This window comes from Cupressus sempervirens, chromosome 11, assembly GCF_028749045.1.
Source record: "Cupressus sempervirens isolate cs-2001-9-10 chromosome 11, ASM2874904v1, whole genome shotgun sequence".
Taxonomy (NCBI): Eukaryota; Viridiplantae; Streptophyta; class Pinopsida; order Cupressales; family Cupressaceae; genus Cupressus; species Cupressus sempervirens.
This window is the reverse complement of record NC_143128.1, coordinates 584,066,925-584,086,541: the sequence shown is the minus strand read 5'-3', so window position 1 is coordinate 584,086,541 and position 19,617 is coordinate 584,066,925. Positions and strand designations below refer to the sequence as shown.

General features: G+C 35.0%; 1 protein-coding gene across 1 annotated transcript in view; it reads right to left on the bottom strand.

Annotated features, from left to right (window-relative positions):
• LOC149531000 (exocyst complex component SEC5B-like) overlaps window positions 1–19,617 on the bottom strand; it is a 165,054-nt gene that overhangs the window by 16,849 nt on the left and 128,588 nt on the right. Inside the window, exons 16-18 of the mRNA XM_089808482.1 lie at window positions 8,652–8,766; window positions 4,793–4,870; window positions 4,630–4,686 (exon numbers count right to left, since the gene is read on the bottom strand). Coding sequence (XP_089664608.1) covers window positions 4,630–4,686; window positions 4,793–4,870; window positions 8,652–8,766 — 250 coding nt within the window. The remainder of the gene's footprint in view (window positions 1–4,629; window positions 4,687–4,792; window positions 4,871–8,651; window positions 8,767–19,617) is intronic.

The window sequence follows — 19,617 nt, the reverse complement described above, 5'->3', positions numbered from 1 at the left end:
ATATATGTGTGTGTGTGTGTGTGTGTGTGGATGTACCGGTACCTATACCCTACACCCTAAAAACAATTCTGCCGTACCAGTGTTTAGTACCCATGTACCATACCTGTTCCCATACTCAAATCAGCTACTTAGAACGGAAGGATATTCACGTGTCAGCAAGGAATATCAGAATTATCAAGGACTGTATATAGTCGTTCCTCTCCAAGGATAAAACTGAAGGTTATTATCATAGCAGTGCGAATAGTTTCTAGGCATGTACAGCTATAGAGGTACCATCAAGAGTTAGAAAACAGGTCAGCTAATAGTGTCCATATCATACACTGATTACATAGTGATTAACATAGAGGGATTAAACTGCCAAGTGCTGGAGATAAGAAGTCGATTCCAATACTGCAAGTGAACAGCTAAGTGAAGACAGTTAAAGTGTTCAAAATATGCATTAGAGCCAATGATAAAAGGAAACGAAGAGCAATGGAAATAAATACATCTGCAATAATATATATATATATATATATATATATATATATATATATATATATATATATATATATATATATATATATATATAACACCTCATCTTTTCAATGACAAATATTAGAGCAGCATCAGGTTCAAAATATCAACCAGTCAGAAGGACTACAAAATTAATAAGGAAGAGCACAAGAACTATCTGCATTGAAACATCAAGGAGAAAAAGAAAATATATGCAAAGTTAAAATAAATAAATTATAGGAAGTGCAATTTACTTGGGAGTTTTAAAACAAAGATTATAAGAGTGGAAAGCAGTGGTTAAATTAGTTAGAAATGAATCATAGTTATTAAACAAAGTTTTGTTTGTTTTTCCAAAAGGTGCACTTATACTAAGAAAAGTTTGATTATATAGAGACACGATTGTTTTGAAAAGTTGTGACTAATAGAAGCTTTTCTAGGAAGATATGAAAATATATAAGAGACATCAAATTCACTGTTTAAATAAGCCAGTAAAGTGTCTGTGAGAAGAAAAGGAGAAGTACAGTGAAGTATGAGGGGGGAAGAACCAAAATGAAGAAACTTTGAAGAAGGTATAGAATATATAAATATATGTGTGTGTGTGTGTGTGTGTGTGTGTGTGTGCAGATTTATAGTTGATATATATTAACTTGAAAAAAGAAATTAAATGTGTGTGTTTGTGTGTATGTATGTATATGTATGTATATGTATGTACCTACATACATATATGTGTGTGTGTGCGTGTGTGACAAAATAAGAAGCAAGAAATAAAAGGGCAATGCATACAGATTTCAAGAGAAGAATATTGCTGATCAAAAGAAGTATGCACAAGTAGAGTTGTGGAAGAATTGTTTTAAGAGGCTAAGGAAGTGTCCATCATCAGTCAAGTAAGCAACGTTAATAAGATGGAAAAACAGTTTGTGTACAGTGAACTGATGCTCATGAAGACAGCAGAGGGAGTTGGTGCTTCCAGTAGGTCAATGCCTGCGAAGTGGGGGAATTAGAGCTTCCCGCAAGTCGGTGCTCATAAACATTGAGGTTGCAGCCTCTAGTATTAAGCAAATATTTGTCATGGTTTTCTCCCGCATTGGGTTTCCACGTTTCCATTAAACATATAGGAGACTAAATTGGGACTAAAGACTATTTAATCAACTCTAGATCCTTAGAAAAGAGTTGGTTGATAACTGCTACAATAATTTTAAACATTAAGAAGTTATGAAGAAAATAATCTTCCGGAGCATATAAAATCAAAAGGAGAGGTGAGATGTTCAATGTTTTTCTTAATTATCAGTAAGTTACAAAAAGAGCATGGTCCAAAGTATAAAATCACGGCATGCAAGAATATACACTATTGATGGCTGTTTTACAGTATATAGATTTAACATTTCAAACAGATATATGCGCAATAAGAGGTGTTCAAATTTTTTAAAAATAGAAAAGTTTCAAAACAGTCAAATCAAAACTTTATCTACTTACAATACACCCTGGTCAATTAAAAACCAAAATTACCAGAAAACCCCACAATAGGAATTTAGGCTTCATTCATCCCCATAACCACAATTTCTAATGACTACATTTATTTCTTTGTAGTTTGTTGTCAAACATAGCAATGCTGTTAACTATAGCTCCAGTACAAAAAACATAAGCAGCTCTATGCAATGTCCCCAAATTGTAGTTTACGTCCTTAAGAAGTTATTCTCCTTTGCCAAATGATAAATAGGTGGAATCACTGCTTTTGAGGGAATGATCCAAAAATATATGTTCACTTGATACTTGGTAATTTCCCTTGTGTACTCCCTGCTGTATAAAGCAATTTTTGTAAGGTGAAGTGAGTACTAAAATTGTGGAGTCTTACATTCATAAGACAATTTCATATTATAGGTTTGATGTTTGTCAAATCAAAGACATGACAGTCTGCCCTTCTCAAGATTTCCTATCCTCAAGCAATGATTGGTTTAACCTAATCCCTAGATCTCCTTATATATTTAGCTTTTGTTGTGCAACTCTGATTGTATTGAGAATTGGAAAGTTTGCAATTTTCAGACAAGTTTTTTCTCATCAATTTGAGAAGAGGAACAATGTCATCTTGTAATATCATCAAAACTGATTTGGATTAGCCCAAACTTTGCACCATAGAGTGGACCACATCTATACCTCGAATATAATAAATTCAAATCTTTTGGTTCACTCTAATTATTTTCATATTCTAAATCAACTAAACATATAGAAACAAGAAAAGAAAATACACTTGAAAATAAGTATACAAATGAATGTATGAAGACATGTAGCATACACAAAGTATACACATGAATATATGCAAACATAATGCACACATGTGAATGCACACATTGTTAGACCTTTCTTATTGTCTAGAAGATATTTATTGATTCATCTATACCCTGCAGGATGGCAGGATCATGACTCTGATTCCATTTGCGATGTCCCCAAATTGGAGTTTACTTGTTTTGACACATAAATACAATGCCAACAATAACACAATAAAGTGATTTTTGTTAGCCACTAACAATATTGAGAAATAACGAACACATACGTCACTTAATGAATAATGAGAATAAGATAGGCATTATATCTGGCTAACTATTTCATTAGCAATCATAAATTAGTCTAATAGGAAAATCAAAAGGGCATTAGTAAACTGCCAAGCCCAACTAAGCCCCAGAGCACGAAAGATTCACATCATGACAACTTGTCCCTTATCCCACAAGCGGCAAGAAGGTCCAAATATGACCAGCTCCATCCCTTGAGGTATCCTAGAAGCAGCAAGAACATCCAGATTCCAACTATGACCAGTTCAACCACTTCAAGCAATCAATTAGTCTCTCAGCCCACTAGAGGCAGGCATGTTCAACTATGATCAGTTCCATCTTTAAGAGTGGTGTACTTAGTTCGGGGAGAAAATAAGTTGCATCTCCCTAACTTACTACTTCCAACTTATTAATGAATATAGGCAGATTGGGTGCGTGAAATATTGACTAATCATACCTGATGTCATGCACACAAACTATAGAACTTTTCTTTTTATCAGATTAATCTTTTATTGGTAGGTCTGATTCTCTATCTTGAGTAAGATCCTTGTAAGTCAGATCTGATTGGTTTGATATAATGCACAAGAACAGTGTTATTCGATCTTAGTTCTTTACATCAGATTAACCCTTCATCAATGTCTGCTACTTTTTATGTTCCATATATAAAGATCACATACTAATATCATATTCTCAAATTGTATACACATAATCCATGAGTGTGCAAATTTTCTTAAGATCCCCCATGCTATCTATCTTAAGAATCAATACTTCAAACCAAATTGCAGTTATAATATCATATTCCTGTATTTGTGGGCATGACTGCCTTGATTCGGATATGATCCTGTTTGATGCCTCTCCTCAACTGCTCTATTTAGTCTTTATATCTCCCCTTGGGTGGCAGAAGGTTATGATCTATCCTTATGGGCCTCATCATTAGAGGTAGAGGTGTCTCTTCGCCTGTTTTGTGATGCCCTTTCATACCTACACCCTTCCTTAAATTGGATTTGTTTCCTGAACAGGTTATGTCCCTTTGAGAATCAATTAATAGGTGAAATTGCTGATATTAAGGGGATAATCCGATTATATATGTTTGGTTAATACTAGGTGATTTCCCTTGCATACAACCTGCTGTATAATTGCCTTCTTATTCATTTGCTTGAGTAGCCTAATTCGATTGGCATCCCAATCCCCATCTTGATACCATATCACTGAAACTCCTAGTAACTAGGATTGAAATGGAATTTCCCCACAATATCTTTTGATCTATAATCATAGATACAAACTTGGACAGGTCGGAGCAATCAACCAACTTCATAATTGATATAAGATGAAAGAGAGGTGCGTCATATTTAAATGAATATTGTGTAGATAAGAGCAAGCAAGGATAAATCAACATAATTGCAACTACATAGCTATAATTGATCTCTACATTTTCATAGGCAATACTTTACAAAAAGTGCCAATCAAGAAAAGTAAAATCATATAATGCAAAGGAAACATGTTCTGTGATAATTTTTAAGCACCATAAAGCACAAAACTGAAATTTACAGTAATCAGCATATTCATAAGCCAAGTTTTAATTAATTAAACATACCTCTGCATGCACAGCTACCAATGGATGCAATAACTCTACAGCTGCATCACGCAAACCCTGTGTACAAGGAAAGGAAATTAGAAAAAAGAAGCATAGCATTTTAAAATTAACTATTTTCCCTCGAATATCTAGAATATTCTAATAAAAAACACATCAATCTTACTTTAACTGTTGGAGCCCCTCCCCATTGAATTCCATCTTCCAAAAGATATGCTGTTGCAGCTGTACCAATTAAACTTGACTGCACAGTTCAAACTAAAGGGTATTAGAGTGTGTGTTCTTTGCTAGCAATTGCAAACTTTTAGGAACAATATAAGGGAAAAAAACTCTGGAATGACCCAACCGCATCAAAGAAAATAAAACAATTTCCCACAAAATTCTACACATATTTAAACCATCCCTAAATCAACCTCAAGATTACACGAGATATAAATTGTTAGTTACTCATTTTTTAAATAACATTTAGTCGAGACTCAAAGCTGTGTAACCACAAAAATTACTTCTTTTAGAAGCAAGAACCAACATAAACAATGTAGTATTTTTCATGCCTATGAATGGCAGTAGCCTACAAAGCTCAAAAGAAGTTTCATTTCATCAACAAACAATTAGAATATATTTAATATTTTTTGTTTGCTCTTCTAGTTCTATTTATAAATGTTGTTCTTATTAAGACGACCTTTCTTTTTTGTTCATGCTCAAATTAGCATCTGTAATAACTATATATAAGAGTTCATTGTTAATGTAATAATCATTCTGTTTTCTCCATTCATTCATTCTTTAACAATTTCATGGTATCAGAGCAGGTCTGAGCCCAATTCCCTTATGGGAGGGCTCAGAATTTTGGAACCTTTTAATGTTTGAGCTTTTTATAGTTCTTCAAGATATTTTTAGTGAAAATTTTCAGAAGTTTCAAAGTTTTTTTTTAAAGCTTCCGCTTTGATCAGAGGTTCACTACAAATCCAATCAGTGGACATCAGTATTTCTGATTTTTTGCAATCAGGATCAAACTCATCTAGGGTTATTCAGCGGTAAGGGTTTCCCATCAGCTGTCAGCAAATCTTCACCCCGTGGACAATTTCCGGTGCCTTCATGCTTTCCACCAGTCTCAAATCTAGTGCACTTTAATACCCTGCAATTAGGTTCGAAAATAAAAATCTCTTAACATGTATTTTTTGATGTGGATACAAGCCGTGATTTTGGCATGTTCTGCTAGAGAATTTTCTTCTATGGTGGGGCTCTCTATTATTGGCCAGTAGCAGCAGGGAGGCAGGTCAACATCAGAGATATTTGGCATCCTTTGCAAATTGTTTTATTCTGCCCGTAATTTTCTGGAAATACCCACTAAGGTCAAACAAAACACTACATTAGCGGTCCTTTTTTGGCATTGTCTACATTCAGCCTTTTATGTTTTTTGGACTCTTTCGACAGTCAACAGACTGTTTTTGGGCCTCGTGAACATCCAATTTCCTCCAAAAAATTAGGTGGACACAAATTTTTATTCCACCCTTGTGATTCCAGTTTTTCTTCTCCAGCAGGCACACTTTCCTTCCAGCTCAACCAAACAGAACAATTTATTTTTTGTCTTCAGCGGTCTATTCAGCGTTTTCAGTTTTAGGACCTTTTCCAAATTTTCTGCATTTCGTTGGATTTTCTGCTTATCTGATGGGGTTTTTTACAAATTTCCCCTTAAAATGTTATGGGAGGGTTTTTCTTAAAATCTTTTTCCTCAAAGAAAAGTTTGGTTGGGTTTTAGTTCTTTTTTCTCTTAAAAAAATTCAGTTGGGTCTAACTGTTTTTCCTTAAAAATAGAGTTGAGTAATCTTTGATCCATATCTTCTATCTTTTGTTTGGTTTTGATTGACTTTTAAACTCAAAAATCATGTTCACTTCTTGTCAATTTTACTCTTCAAAAATCAGTTCTGGTTTCTGTAATACCCAAAGTTCGTGTGGGATGTTATTTTTATTCCAAAAAAATGATGCTTTGTACTTTCAAATCATGGTATTTTGAAGTCTGTTTTGGGGCATTCTACTCATTTGCAATAGTTTTGAGGGTTTCACAATTGTTCTCAATGCGTATCTTTGTTTTCAAGGAAGGACAATTCAACTATCCAACATCAGGTTGGGTGTTTCTGTGATCATTTTTTGTCACCAATTTTGCAGTTTCTACGAGGGTCAGTGGAAGAGTCTGTAGAAGGCTCTACTCTTGTTGCACATCATTCTGAAAAAGGGGACCACTTTTTCGGTTTTTTCTGGCTATACTTGGTCATTGACATTCTGCAGATCCAGGGAGAACTTCAGCAGCCAAAGAATGTTGTCATGTTTGTGACTATAAGACATGCATTGTCTTCTGCAGGGTAGTTGCTAGAATGACTATTAAGGGAGGGTATTAGAATATTTTTACTATTTTCAGTATCTCAATGTATTTAGCTAGTTCTAGTTAATGGTCGCTTAGGCTTTCTTTTCAATTTGCTCTTTAGTTCTATTTATAGACATTATCTTTATTAAGACAACCTTGCTTTTTTGTTCATGCTATAGTTAGCATCTCTAAACTCTATTTAAGATTTCATTGTTAATGCAATAATCATTCAGTCTTTAACAATTTCACAGACTACTTTATACAACCATAGAAACCTTTAAAAATGGTCCAATATGATGAGAGTCAGAGGGGCATGGCTAAACACCATATTAAACGAACACGGTGATGGGAAAAAGGATTGCCATCCGAATGTAAACAAGCTATTTTACAAGATGTTCACAAATCTACATATAGATTTGAATATGGCAATACATATTATAATTAAAACCATAGTCACCAGAAGATGGGGAGACCTATTACTTTGGAGACCAATCCGATACTCCTATTGGCATGCCTAATTTTCAGAAAAGGATATGGGTAGTAGGAGATGCCATTTAAAAAAAAAAATAGTAATTTCCAAAAACTATCATAACATAGACCTTTGAAAACAAGAACAAAGGAAAAGTTCAAGTTTGAACTTTGAACATTGACTAAGAATTTATAGGGTACATTGCTCTAAGCATCCTATAAAACCTGTACCCTTTGATACCACTGTGTGAATGCTTCCACATTTTGCATACATCTCTGCCAGTACAGTTGCATGCAACTACACTGGCAGACATGTATGCAAAATGTGGAAATTTAAAAATAAAAACTTGAGCCTCAAACTTTCTGTCTTTTCAAATGCCGTGATTGCAGACCTGCAGGATGTCTAGACATTAAAAATAAAATGAAAACAAATGTAAATACAAACCCAGCTGCAGTCTTACACACACTTTTCACTCTTCTAAGGCACCTTCAGTGCTTCCAACAGAGAATGAACAAGTCAGGAACTAACAGGCTATTGTGGGAGACACATATAGCAGGACATGGAGAGGTAAAGTCTCTGACTAAAATTGAACACTTTGGGTGTGCAAAATGACTCGACGATGTGTGTGTCTCTGAAACAAATCTCCCAGTTTCACTCAGGTAATATGTGAATGCGGCCATACCTATAACTAAAAACCTGAATGATATGTTAAACTGAGATAAAATGTATCACTTATCATTTATGTTTTTAACTGCAGCTATGACTGCATTCAAATCTATATGTATACAAATCTATATGTATACTTGATCTGCTGAAACCATGCCTACTAAGAGACATTCAAAGTTTAAAAAATTGGGTTTACTAAGTATAGTGGATAAAACAAGTTCATAGTTTGTTACAAGGAGGCTGATTGAGACCATAATCTGGAACCTTGAACATCTAGGATTCCAGATAATAATTACTTAAGTCTTTAAAATTCCTTATCTATAGGAATATTTTCAAATTGTGAAAACACTATTACGGGCCCTTCCAGGTATTTGGCTTGTCACAAAAGTGGCATAAGATCCAGGTGAAGGTAACCACAAAAGGAAAAACATTGAGAAATATAAATATTGCAGCCATAGAGCTATTTAGACTGATATTATAAAAATGCTGTTAATAATCATACATGGACCAAAAAAAGATGAATCTGTGTACCTTTGCATAGTTGTATTGACTTAGAACCTTCTCTTCCAAACCAGATAAAGAGGCAATCAGATCTACTGTGTCGGCATCTAGATCCTCATTTATCCCGTCATTAGTTCCATGCAAACTGCCACATAAAATAGGATGATAGTTAGAATCTTGTATTCACCAGACAGTGGATTGAATACTATGTAAATTTGTCAAATAGATTGGTGTAACTAAACATATCACCCATTGAATGATAGTAGTGCCACTTGACACAACCAGAAAAACAAAATCATTATAATTCAGAATCCATAATCTCATAGACAAACAACTCTACAATTACACAATACGTGAACTGTATCAATTAAGGTATAAACATGCTATCCGTATCATAATGAACTCTACCCATCATATGGCATAGATATGTTATCCATATCATAAATAGGAACTCAAGTCCAAAGGGAGTGCCATACATATTTAATGTTGATGTAGCATTCCGGCATATACAAGAAGTGTCACCTATATTAGTTGAATCTGTCTACTGTATGGACTGAGGTGAGCTACTAGAGATAAGAATGGGATAATTGACAGATATTTCAAGTAGATGTTTGTCCATTGAAGCATTACTATTAGTCTACCAAAGTCAATAGCCTGTTGGTTCCTGACTTGTACATTGTTCATGTCAGTTGTTAACTTTCAATACAATCAAATACAAACTTGTTGTCAGAGTAATATTCTAGTGGTTTACTGGAGGGGTTACAAAGGAAGTATATGAATGGCAGCTAGACTTGTTGCATATTCTGGGTATATAAGTACCAGTTAGAGAGTGGTATCTCTTTTTGACAACCTAAGCATGCTGTGGACATAGTAAAAGAATGCCGATTTGAAAAGATTTTGTGCAGTTTTCTTTAATTCACTCACACCAAAAGTTTTGGTTGCTTCAAGGATATCAAGGGCATTATCAACTAGATAAAGAAGAGCCCACCTCTGTCACACCCCTTTTTATTTGATAGTTTTATGTTTGTGTCTTTGCTAATTGATGCCCTTGATGAAATTTGCTATTTCTATAATGGTTTTCTACCATAGTTTTGCAGACTTTGCCGTAGGTGGATTCTGATTTCGGAATTTATGGTATTTCTAACTTAAAACTCTTAACTTTGATTAATTGACTATACTTTAATCATAGTCAAAACTATTGGTCAGTATATGGATTTAACTTAATAGAAAGATGTTCACTGACATGGTAATGTAATGACATGATGAAGATCTTGTTTACTTAAATTTACTATCAAGGTTTAACCACTCATTCTGATTGGATGCAGGAAGAATGTGAATCAAACCCGAAGGGAGAGGAGGTGTCACTGAGAAAGTGGATGTGGGCTGATCAAGTTCCAGACAACCTGGAAGTAGTAAGATCTGAGAAAATTGTATCGACGTGGCCAAGATGACTAAACTTGAGGGACTCACCATCTCATTTTCTCCTAACCATTTGACAATTATTAACTTAAAACATATCCTCATCAATTTAGAGTCATGGAGACAGGCAAGTAGCCTATCCTAATTTATTCATCTCAACTCCTTCAATCATGAAGATTTTCGCAACTAATTAAGTTGTTATTAAATTTAGACAAGGTCTTAGTATAGTTAAAATATCAGAATATTAAATTATATTAATTCCACTCCAATTTGGCTAGGACTCTTTTACTATCATTATTTGTATCGTGCACATTATCCTTCAATGGATATGTCCTCTCTTACCATGAGCCATTTAATAATTTAAATATTTGATCCCAACTCTAATGTTGGATTTAACTTTCCCTACAGTCATGTTCACCTCTAATTGTTTCACCAATTATATAATACAATTATATACTATGTTTCCAATTGAAGGGAAGGAAAACATTTCATCTCGCCTACATTAGAAAATGGCAAGTAATAACTCTCAATTGGTTGGAAAGCTTGCACGAATGGAAGTTGGCAGAGAAATGAGCCATGTAAATAATCGGGCGGCCAAGATTATTAGGGATCTCTTAATGTTCGGGGAGGGTGATATTGGAAAGAAAATAAAACAAAACGAAGATTTCATAGTCACCACCTCAGGTAGATAGAAGTAGGCAGTTGCACAGGTTCTTGAAATGGCGTAAACTGTATAGGATACAAACTATCAGAGAAGTAGCGACAACAGCAGCAAAACAGTCTATCACTTAGAAGATTTGCATTCTAACTCCAGGCAAGAAAACATTAACCAGTAGTGTACTGTCTCAAGATTTTAATGGAGTTCTTTCCTTCTTCCAGTATTGGAACAAAGAAATAAATCTCATTCATGCTATTCATTCTCTTGTTGAGTGAACTATTCTTCTTGTCTAGGAAAGAATAGACTAACTTGTTGCTATTAGAAAGATGAATAAACTCATTCTTGTGTGATCTGAACCAAAGATGCATCAAATTCAGGTGTCTAAGATTCTTGTTGCATGAATTGATTTCTTCTTAGTCTATAGAAAACAGAGACATAGAGTTGAATGTCAGCTATAGCATGCAATAAGACGTTTCCAAGGCTCTAATATGAAACAAAGAACACCTTGACTTCTTACAACTGGAAATCTGATTATTCTGTTGATCATACAACCACTATTGAAAATCTTTAATCATGGCTTCAATAGCGAACCCAACTAGAACAAATAAACAGTTATCTTATGCAGCCCTATACAATAACAGTGTTATCGTACTCTAGTTCAGCCACAATCTGGACTTCATTCACCAACACTTGGATCCAATGATTTGAAATAGTGAGACTCGGAGAAAACAGCCAATGGGAATAAAAATAAGCAAATGAATTCAAACCAAAGTCCACCTTACACCTTTGTTTCTGTTGGTAAAAGAAAATGGCATTGACACATGAAATTAGAGGAATCTGACTTATTAACCTCTAAAACATTATTATTCTTTCAACCAGATTTTAGAAAGGTAACCACTTCACATAGGGTAACCAGTCAAAGTTAAATGTTCTGGTGAGAGATTAGATCATCTTGAACCTCTCCATGAAACCCACATTTGAATAATTCAAGAGGTAACACTTTAATCCTAAGATCAAGTGGGAAGGTGAGATGATGACTCCCGAATATTAAAGAAAATCCTTGGCGAAGATATGAGTTATTGGAAGTCATGATAGAGTCACCGGATACATTCATGATGGGTGTCAAACCAGAGTAGCAGATTGCTATGGAGTACGACCAATCACACAGTAGGTGACTCTACACCGGATTCACAGGAGGCTTGACTTGATCATCCACCATCCCTCGTAGAGAGCTGGGACTGCTTTGGATCTTGAAGCAACCTAGGGGAATCAAATACGATCAATGGTTGAGTCATTAAACCAGTGTTACGGGACTAGGAATTGCCTCTAACTTGGAAAGTCAAAATTGGGCTCAGACTCGACAAGGACTTGAAAATTGAAAAACCCATGAAAATCAAAGATTTTTAAGGATTTAAAGATTTTTTCATGCAACTTTTAGTCAATAAACATCAAATACAGAATAATTGAGATAAAAAGAAGCTACTTAACACACATACACAATTTTGCATAGATCACTAAGTATAAAAGTGATTTTTTGAAGGAAAAAACTTAATAACATAATATAAAGTTAAACATAGTCTCACTGTCAAATGTCTACAATATTAATGGATTATGAAATCCATGGAATCAAAAGTTCAAAACATATATCAAACTAACAGCTACAATGTAGAAGATTGAGGCTCATAGTAGCCTATGTCCTACGAATACGTCTAAGATAAGTCATTGAAGACTCTAGAGGCATCCTCTCTCCCTACGTTTGAGGTTGAGCCTCAGGGGCATCCTCATCAGATTCAAATCCATCACTCCTAGCCTTAGGGTCCTACACTTGATCTCCTCGCACTTTAGCCTCTTTGACTGCCATCGCTACTACCTCTGCCTCCCAATCCACCTGATCAACCCACTCCACATCTTCATCACTGAAGACAAGATCAACAATCTTTGTGTTCCACTCTGCATGTGGATCAACAGTCTCTAATACAATCGGTGCCCTAGATCTGTCTATGGCAAAGGCGAAGGTTGTAGTGAACAAAAAAAAAGATTATTCATTTTTAGCACAAATAATGGAAATGCAAGTTTGTAGAAGCCTCTTTCAAATGCTTTCTTTAGCTCCTCTCAATGCTTAAGTGCAAGCTACAAAGTTGCACAAGCAATCAACAATTGATATGGGAGAGCCAACCAGTTTGCTAATTTCTCTCTCAAAACCCCAATACTCTTCTCTAACTCTTTTCTCTCTATCACAAGCATTAGCAAAAGATGCAATGACCTTTTTAGGTCAAATAGATATTATACAAAACACAAACAATTCACTTAACCCTTTTATTTTATTATTTTTGCACTTAATGAGTCCTGTTGTTGGCGAGAGTCCAGAGCTTGGCACTCTAAGAGTCAAGAGAGTCCCTGGACTTGGCGAGTCCATGGTGACTTTACCAGGACTTTGCTGAGTCCGAGGCTAGAGGCAATCTACCTCGTTTTGATGGACTCTAGCTTGGACTTCGCGAGTCTTGCTCTAACTCATAGAGTCCCAGAACTATGGGTTAAACACCCAAGTGATACCTTTTCCCCAAAAACGAGACACAAGCCAGAGAATTTGGGTACACTGATCATGCAAAAAATCCTCTTTATCAAACTTAGCCTCTTTGCATATTATGTGAGTACTCTATTTAGTTTGTTGCAAGTTACTTCCTAGATTGTTGAGAGAAAAGGCATTTAATTGAAAAGTTGGTTCTTACATAGTAGACCAAGTAACTCTGTTCCTTTTAGAAGAAGTAAATTTGGTAAATGTTAGTCTATTTCAAATATTTATTCTTATCAAGTATAGATTTAGTGTAGCGAATAATTATGCCATGTTCTTCATCAAAAAAACAGTTGTTCACCTCAACTCAATAGTGTAAACAAGTTCACTTTTATCTTAAACGAGTATGTAAACTTACTAAACTTGTGTTCTAAATGTTTGGTATGTTACAACCTTTACTTTGTTTGGCACATATTTTTGTATACGTAGATTGTAGAATTGTTACTTTACACTGTGTTTTATCCTTCACCATTATCCAAGTATTGTAGCTTCACCAAATAAGAACCACTCAATTGATGTTGTTTCCATTTGAAAGTAGAGAAAAGCAGCAATGTAAAAGCCAAACAATTAGCAAGATTTGTATTGTCCCGGATTAATTGGGATTTTAACAAGAGTATCCTAAAGCATTGAGATCACATTAGCATCCAATTTGCAAAGAATCTCATCAACCATGCCAAAACCAAGCAAAACCATCAACATTTGCTTCCATTCCCAGTTGCCCTACAATGGTATGATTTAGCAGGGTTACTGTTTGACTTAGGACTAGGGACTGTTACATATGTCCTAATTAACATAGCTTTTAGCATTGAATGTGTCACATTGCATTTAATTAGTGTAATTCGGTTATTAAACTTTTGTGTATCAATTGTTTATTAGCAAACAATTAGATAGACAATTTCATTATATTGTATCATTTTTGGGTTAAACAAAGGATTATGATGATAGTTATTACACGTTTTGTTTCCATATGTTTGTCATCGACTGTTAACACTCTCTTTGTCCTAAGTTGCCAGTTCGGGTTTGGTTCCAAATTCGAAGTACGAGAACCAGTTGGCAAGTTCGACAAAATTTTGGAAAGGGGTTTGGGTTCGTTTGTACAAAAACATGTAAAAATTATAAAAATAATATATATATATATATATATATACACACACACACATTTTTATGAAGCATGAGTTAAAATTAGAATGTAGCATAGTAGCATAAACACATCTAAACAATAAAACCTTTAAAACACCAACCACACTAAGAACCTAAACACACCCTAGAATTCACTGCTTTTATAAAGTTTTAAAGATATCCATGCTTTATTTTGCCATCCAGTCCCTTTGCCTCTCCTTATTCTTCATCTTTACTGATCCCTATCCTGCTGCATCCAGTCCCATATAACATACAGTTATTGGAAACGATACATGTAAACTTTTACCTTTACAACAACAACATTTACACAACTGAGTGACAAGAAAATCCAAGTAGTCCTGTGAATAGGACTAATAACATCATCAAAAGAATGATATATCGTGTAAATTAAAAACAAAAATAGAAAAAACAATTCTTAAGATTCAAAGCAGCATTAGCAATAGTTAAGTACAAAATTTTCTACCACAGTGATCCTTGTTCCATGAGCTATTATAAAAATCAAATCTACACTTGCTGCATTACATATAATTATTAATATTGAAGCAAGCTGTGTACTATGAAGTATAAAACAAATAGCAGAACGTGAAGAAACCTAAGGGTGTTAACTCTTAAGCAACAACTGAGAGTCTTGATATACAAACCTCATAAGTAAACCTTCATCACAATAATAATAGAATCTCATAAACATGATTCAACTTAGCTGTGGGTTCCAACTGGGGTCAAAAATTTCAAGGTGGTTCACCCGGGTTTGAACCCAGATCGAACCAAGAGTGGAAAAATCGCACCCTGGTCAAACCAAGTTCGAACCGGTTCGAACTTTTCTGGGTCCGAGGGAGGGGGGAGGTACCCGTGCAACTTAGACTTTGTCTAAAATTGGAGAGAGAATATCGAGATTAAGGTTCTAGCAATGGAGATATCATTGCCATGCCATGATGAAATCTGCTCACCTAGACTCATTTAGTTAAGTTGCGCATGTTTAAAAATAAGATTTCAAATTATAAGTTTTCTTATATTGAGAACACTTTCCTTATTTTACGAGTACATATGGTCAAATTCTCTCAACTAAGCAAGATATTTGAGATTTGTCACTTACATTAATCTTATGAAATTATTCAATGCTCCATAAGGAAAACATCATTGATACCATGATTACTTTTTAATCTCCAAATTGTCAGAAATCTCGAAAATTGCATGAGAATACAATCTCTTTAATATAAATCTAGGCTAATTAAACAAACTGCAAACTGCAGAGCCCATGACAACAATTGGTGTTAGAGTAATTATTTGTTCTAACTTATTAATTAAATCTCTTTGATTTAATTAATTAAGTTGCCTATTACTCTAGTTTTCTTAAGCTATCTTGTAGGTACATATAATTAATATTTTATTAATTATATTGTGCAACCCTAGCTTTTTTAGGCTTTAGTTTCCCTTTTCGGGTTTCGTGATTCCTTTATAAGGATTCACCTCTTTGTATTTTATTGATTCACTTATTGGATTATATGTGATAATTCTCTTTGCATGTCCATAAGATGGATCTAGCTTTTTGGCCTCCATGATTTTTCTTTGCCTCTGTTCTTTGCTTCATCCATGTGACAGGTTTATGCATGCAGGTGTTCTTGGGAGATTAGTTTTTCACCTAATCTAACATGGAGAGAGAATACTAAGAATCAGTTGTTCATCTTTCTTTTCAATTCCACATTGTTTTAACTGTAGCCTTAGTGATTTCAATTTGGTGAAGAAATCTTGGATTGTGTTGAAATTGCCTAGACTCAAACTAATTAATTCACCAAATTGAAATCACTAAGGCTACAGTTAAAACAATGTGGAATTGAAAAGAAAGATGAACAACTGATTCTTAGTATTCTCTCTCCATGTTAGATTAGGTGAAAAACTAATCTCCCAAGAACACCTGCATGCATAAACCTGTCACATGGATGAAGCAAAGAACAGAGGCAAGGAAAAATCATGGAGGCCAAAAAGCTAGATCCATCTTATGGACATGCAAAGAGCAATATCACATATAATCCAATAAATGAATCAATAAAATACAAAGAGGTGAATCCTTATAAAGGAATCACGAAACCCGAAAAGGGAAACTAAAGCCTAAAAAAGCTAGGGTTGCACAATATAATTAATAAAATATTAATTATATGCACCTACAAGATAGCTTAAGAAAACTAGAGTAATAGGCAACTTAATTAATTAAATCAAAGTGATTTAATTAATAAGTTAGAACAAATAATTACTCTAACACCCCCCCTTAAGCGAAGCTTGGGAGGAAGCTAACCTAGCACAGCTATGAAAGAGAATTGGGTCCCGGCAACAAGGCCAGATCAGGTACCCAATCACAACAAAATCTCTATAAAGAGGGGAAATAGAGAAAACCACATGGGAGATTAGTTTTTCACCTAATCTAACAATTGGTCGTGGGCCAAAATTAGCATAATAATGTGTTGCATCTACCAAATATGTATGATTAAGGTTTGAATTACAAGTTTTCTTTTATTGACAATAATTTTAATATTTTATAAACAAATATGGTCTAAACATCTCAACTAAGCAAGACATTTGAGATTCCTTGCTTAAACTTAGCCTTGTGAAATAGTTTAATGCCCCATAAGCAAAACGTTATTCATACCATGATTAATATTTCATCTCCAAATTTTCAAAAACCTCAATCAAGGATGATGATTAAATTGCATGAGAACTAAATCTCTTCAATATAAATCAAGGCTGATTAAATAATCTGCATAGCCCATGTCAACATTTGGTCATAAGCTAAACTTAGCTCAAGAATGTGTTTTTGATTAAGTGAAACAGGTTTTGAAGGGACCCTAAAAGCCAAAAACAAAGCAACTGCCAAACTAAACAGCCTGCAAACCAAACCGAAAGAATACAATATGCTCTTCAAAGAGAAACAGGGCAGAGACATAACAGAACAAACACAAGAAGAGGTGCCAAACATCTTGCAACCCCCACCAACACGAACTGGTGGTCAAGGAAAGAATAAGCCCTTAATATACTCACCACCCTGCAAAAATAAAAGGATTACAAAATTACAAATTCCCCTTAACCCACACCTTGTGGGCATTAGGAGAAGAATGAGATGGAAACCTCTTTGAATGTTTTCCTTTAATTGTAATTTATCCCTCCTCAATCTTGGCCGCCACAGATTGTTAGGGCAACAAACCAGCAAAAATATCAAAAATAGCTGATACAACCCCCTTAAGGACAAGGCCAACAGTAGCAAAGCCAACAACACCAAACCCACTTTCACACGGCCATTAAGGACAGGGTCAACAACATTAGGCTTTCCTACGGCCATTAAGGACAATTAGACATTCCCACAAAAGCCATGACATCAACACTTCTTGCAACTACAGGCTCATCGACACCTTGTTGGACTGAGCAAGCGACATTATTCTGATCAGCAACACCCACTTAAGTAACAACAAAGGCTCCATGAACAGGGCCAGCCACAGGAGGGACTGCAACAGCAACATATTTATGACCGAGACCAACATCCAACAAATGATCAAGAAAAGGGACAGTATCACCTTCCTGACACTGAAAAGAAGCAGAAGCATCAGTGTGGGCTACCCCATCAGCAGTATGCATCTTGACCACCGTATAATATTGTTGCAAAGCACCCTTCCGCCATGAGGAGGGTTTCTTGGATTCGAAATTGATAGCCTCACACTTTGCTGCAACATGCCCAGTATTGAAGCATTTTCTGCATCTAAACAGAAAACCTCCATAATCTATAGACTAGATCCAAGAACCAATAGAAGTACACAATTTAATGTCTATTGGAAGGCGTTTAAAAGCATCAATACCAACCAACGTCTAAGCATAGGTCGAATGCAAAATATTAGAGGAATCTGAATCCACCATTTAGAAATCACCTAAAGCCTCACCAATCTCCTCAAAAACAGAATCATGCCAGAGATGACGATGGAGGTTAAGGAGTCATACCCAGATAGGCATTTTGCAAAAAGATTCAGTGGCAGGGTTGAAGTCCATGTGCTAAGGTTTGATCATTAGAGGAAAGCAGTTTTCCCATGTGAAGAAATGGTCACAAAGAATTATTCTCCTATCATCCACATTATCGAACGTGGCAATAAAAAAGCCTTTCAACAGAGGCCATAACAAAACCCAAATACATCCATAAGGTCTTGAGAAGAAAGGTAATATATGATCTTGCTTTACATGCTTTAATTATCTCATTTAAAGGTTAATTCCTATATAGGGGCATGACCAAGGAAATCCCCTTTCCCCCAATCATTTCCCCTTTTCTTGTGTAAAAAAGAAAATTCGTGGAGTTTCAGATTCAAAATTATAGATATGAAAGTATAGTCATAGTCAAAATCTCGAGACCTTAGGAATCATTCCTCATGGGAATAGGTCGAACCAAATACAACCTATACTAGTATAGCTTGAACAATGTTCTACCTATTCCTATAACACCTAGATTTTTACAACATAGCTGTACAACACGCAAGCTTCTAAACACTAGTTTATTTCTAGTTTCAGTATAGTTTGACATGATTTCTATTAGTATTATCAAGAGTGAGGGTGAATCAGTAATCTATTAGATTCAAACGTTATTAATTTATTACCAAATATTCACCATATTCATCGAATATTAACTTGTGAAGTAAGAAGCAAAACAACACATGAAAGAATCCACGCAAGTAACACAATAACACTAGTATTTTGACATGGAAACTCTTGGTAAAAGGGAAACACCATGGTAGGAATTAGTACACACAGATATTTGCGCACTTCTGAAATCCACCTTGTTAAAGGCCTAGCCCTGTTAGGAGCTTACAATAATGCTTGGTTAAGAGAGGACTCTATTAGGAGTCGCTCAGTTAATGGATTTGTGTCTAGCCCTATTAGTACATTAAATCTATTAGTAGTAACCTTGCTTGAGGATTTCTAATTCAATCTAATGAGCCACTTAGTTCAGGGAATTAATCTTCAGACCTGTTAGGATGCTTATCAACCTGTTAGGAGTGACTCGGTTAAGGAACTTAACTTGGAGAACATGTTAGTATTCAACAAGGAGGGTGATATGGAAATAATACTTCTCTAATGTTTGTACAAACCTAAATAAGCCCAGATTCTACTTCTTCTTGTAGACATTCAATCAACTAATTGACCATATCAAGCATTCATGATCTACCATCTTGCAAATACAA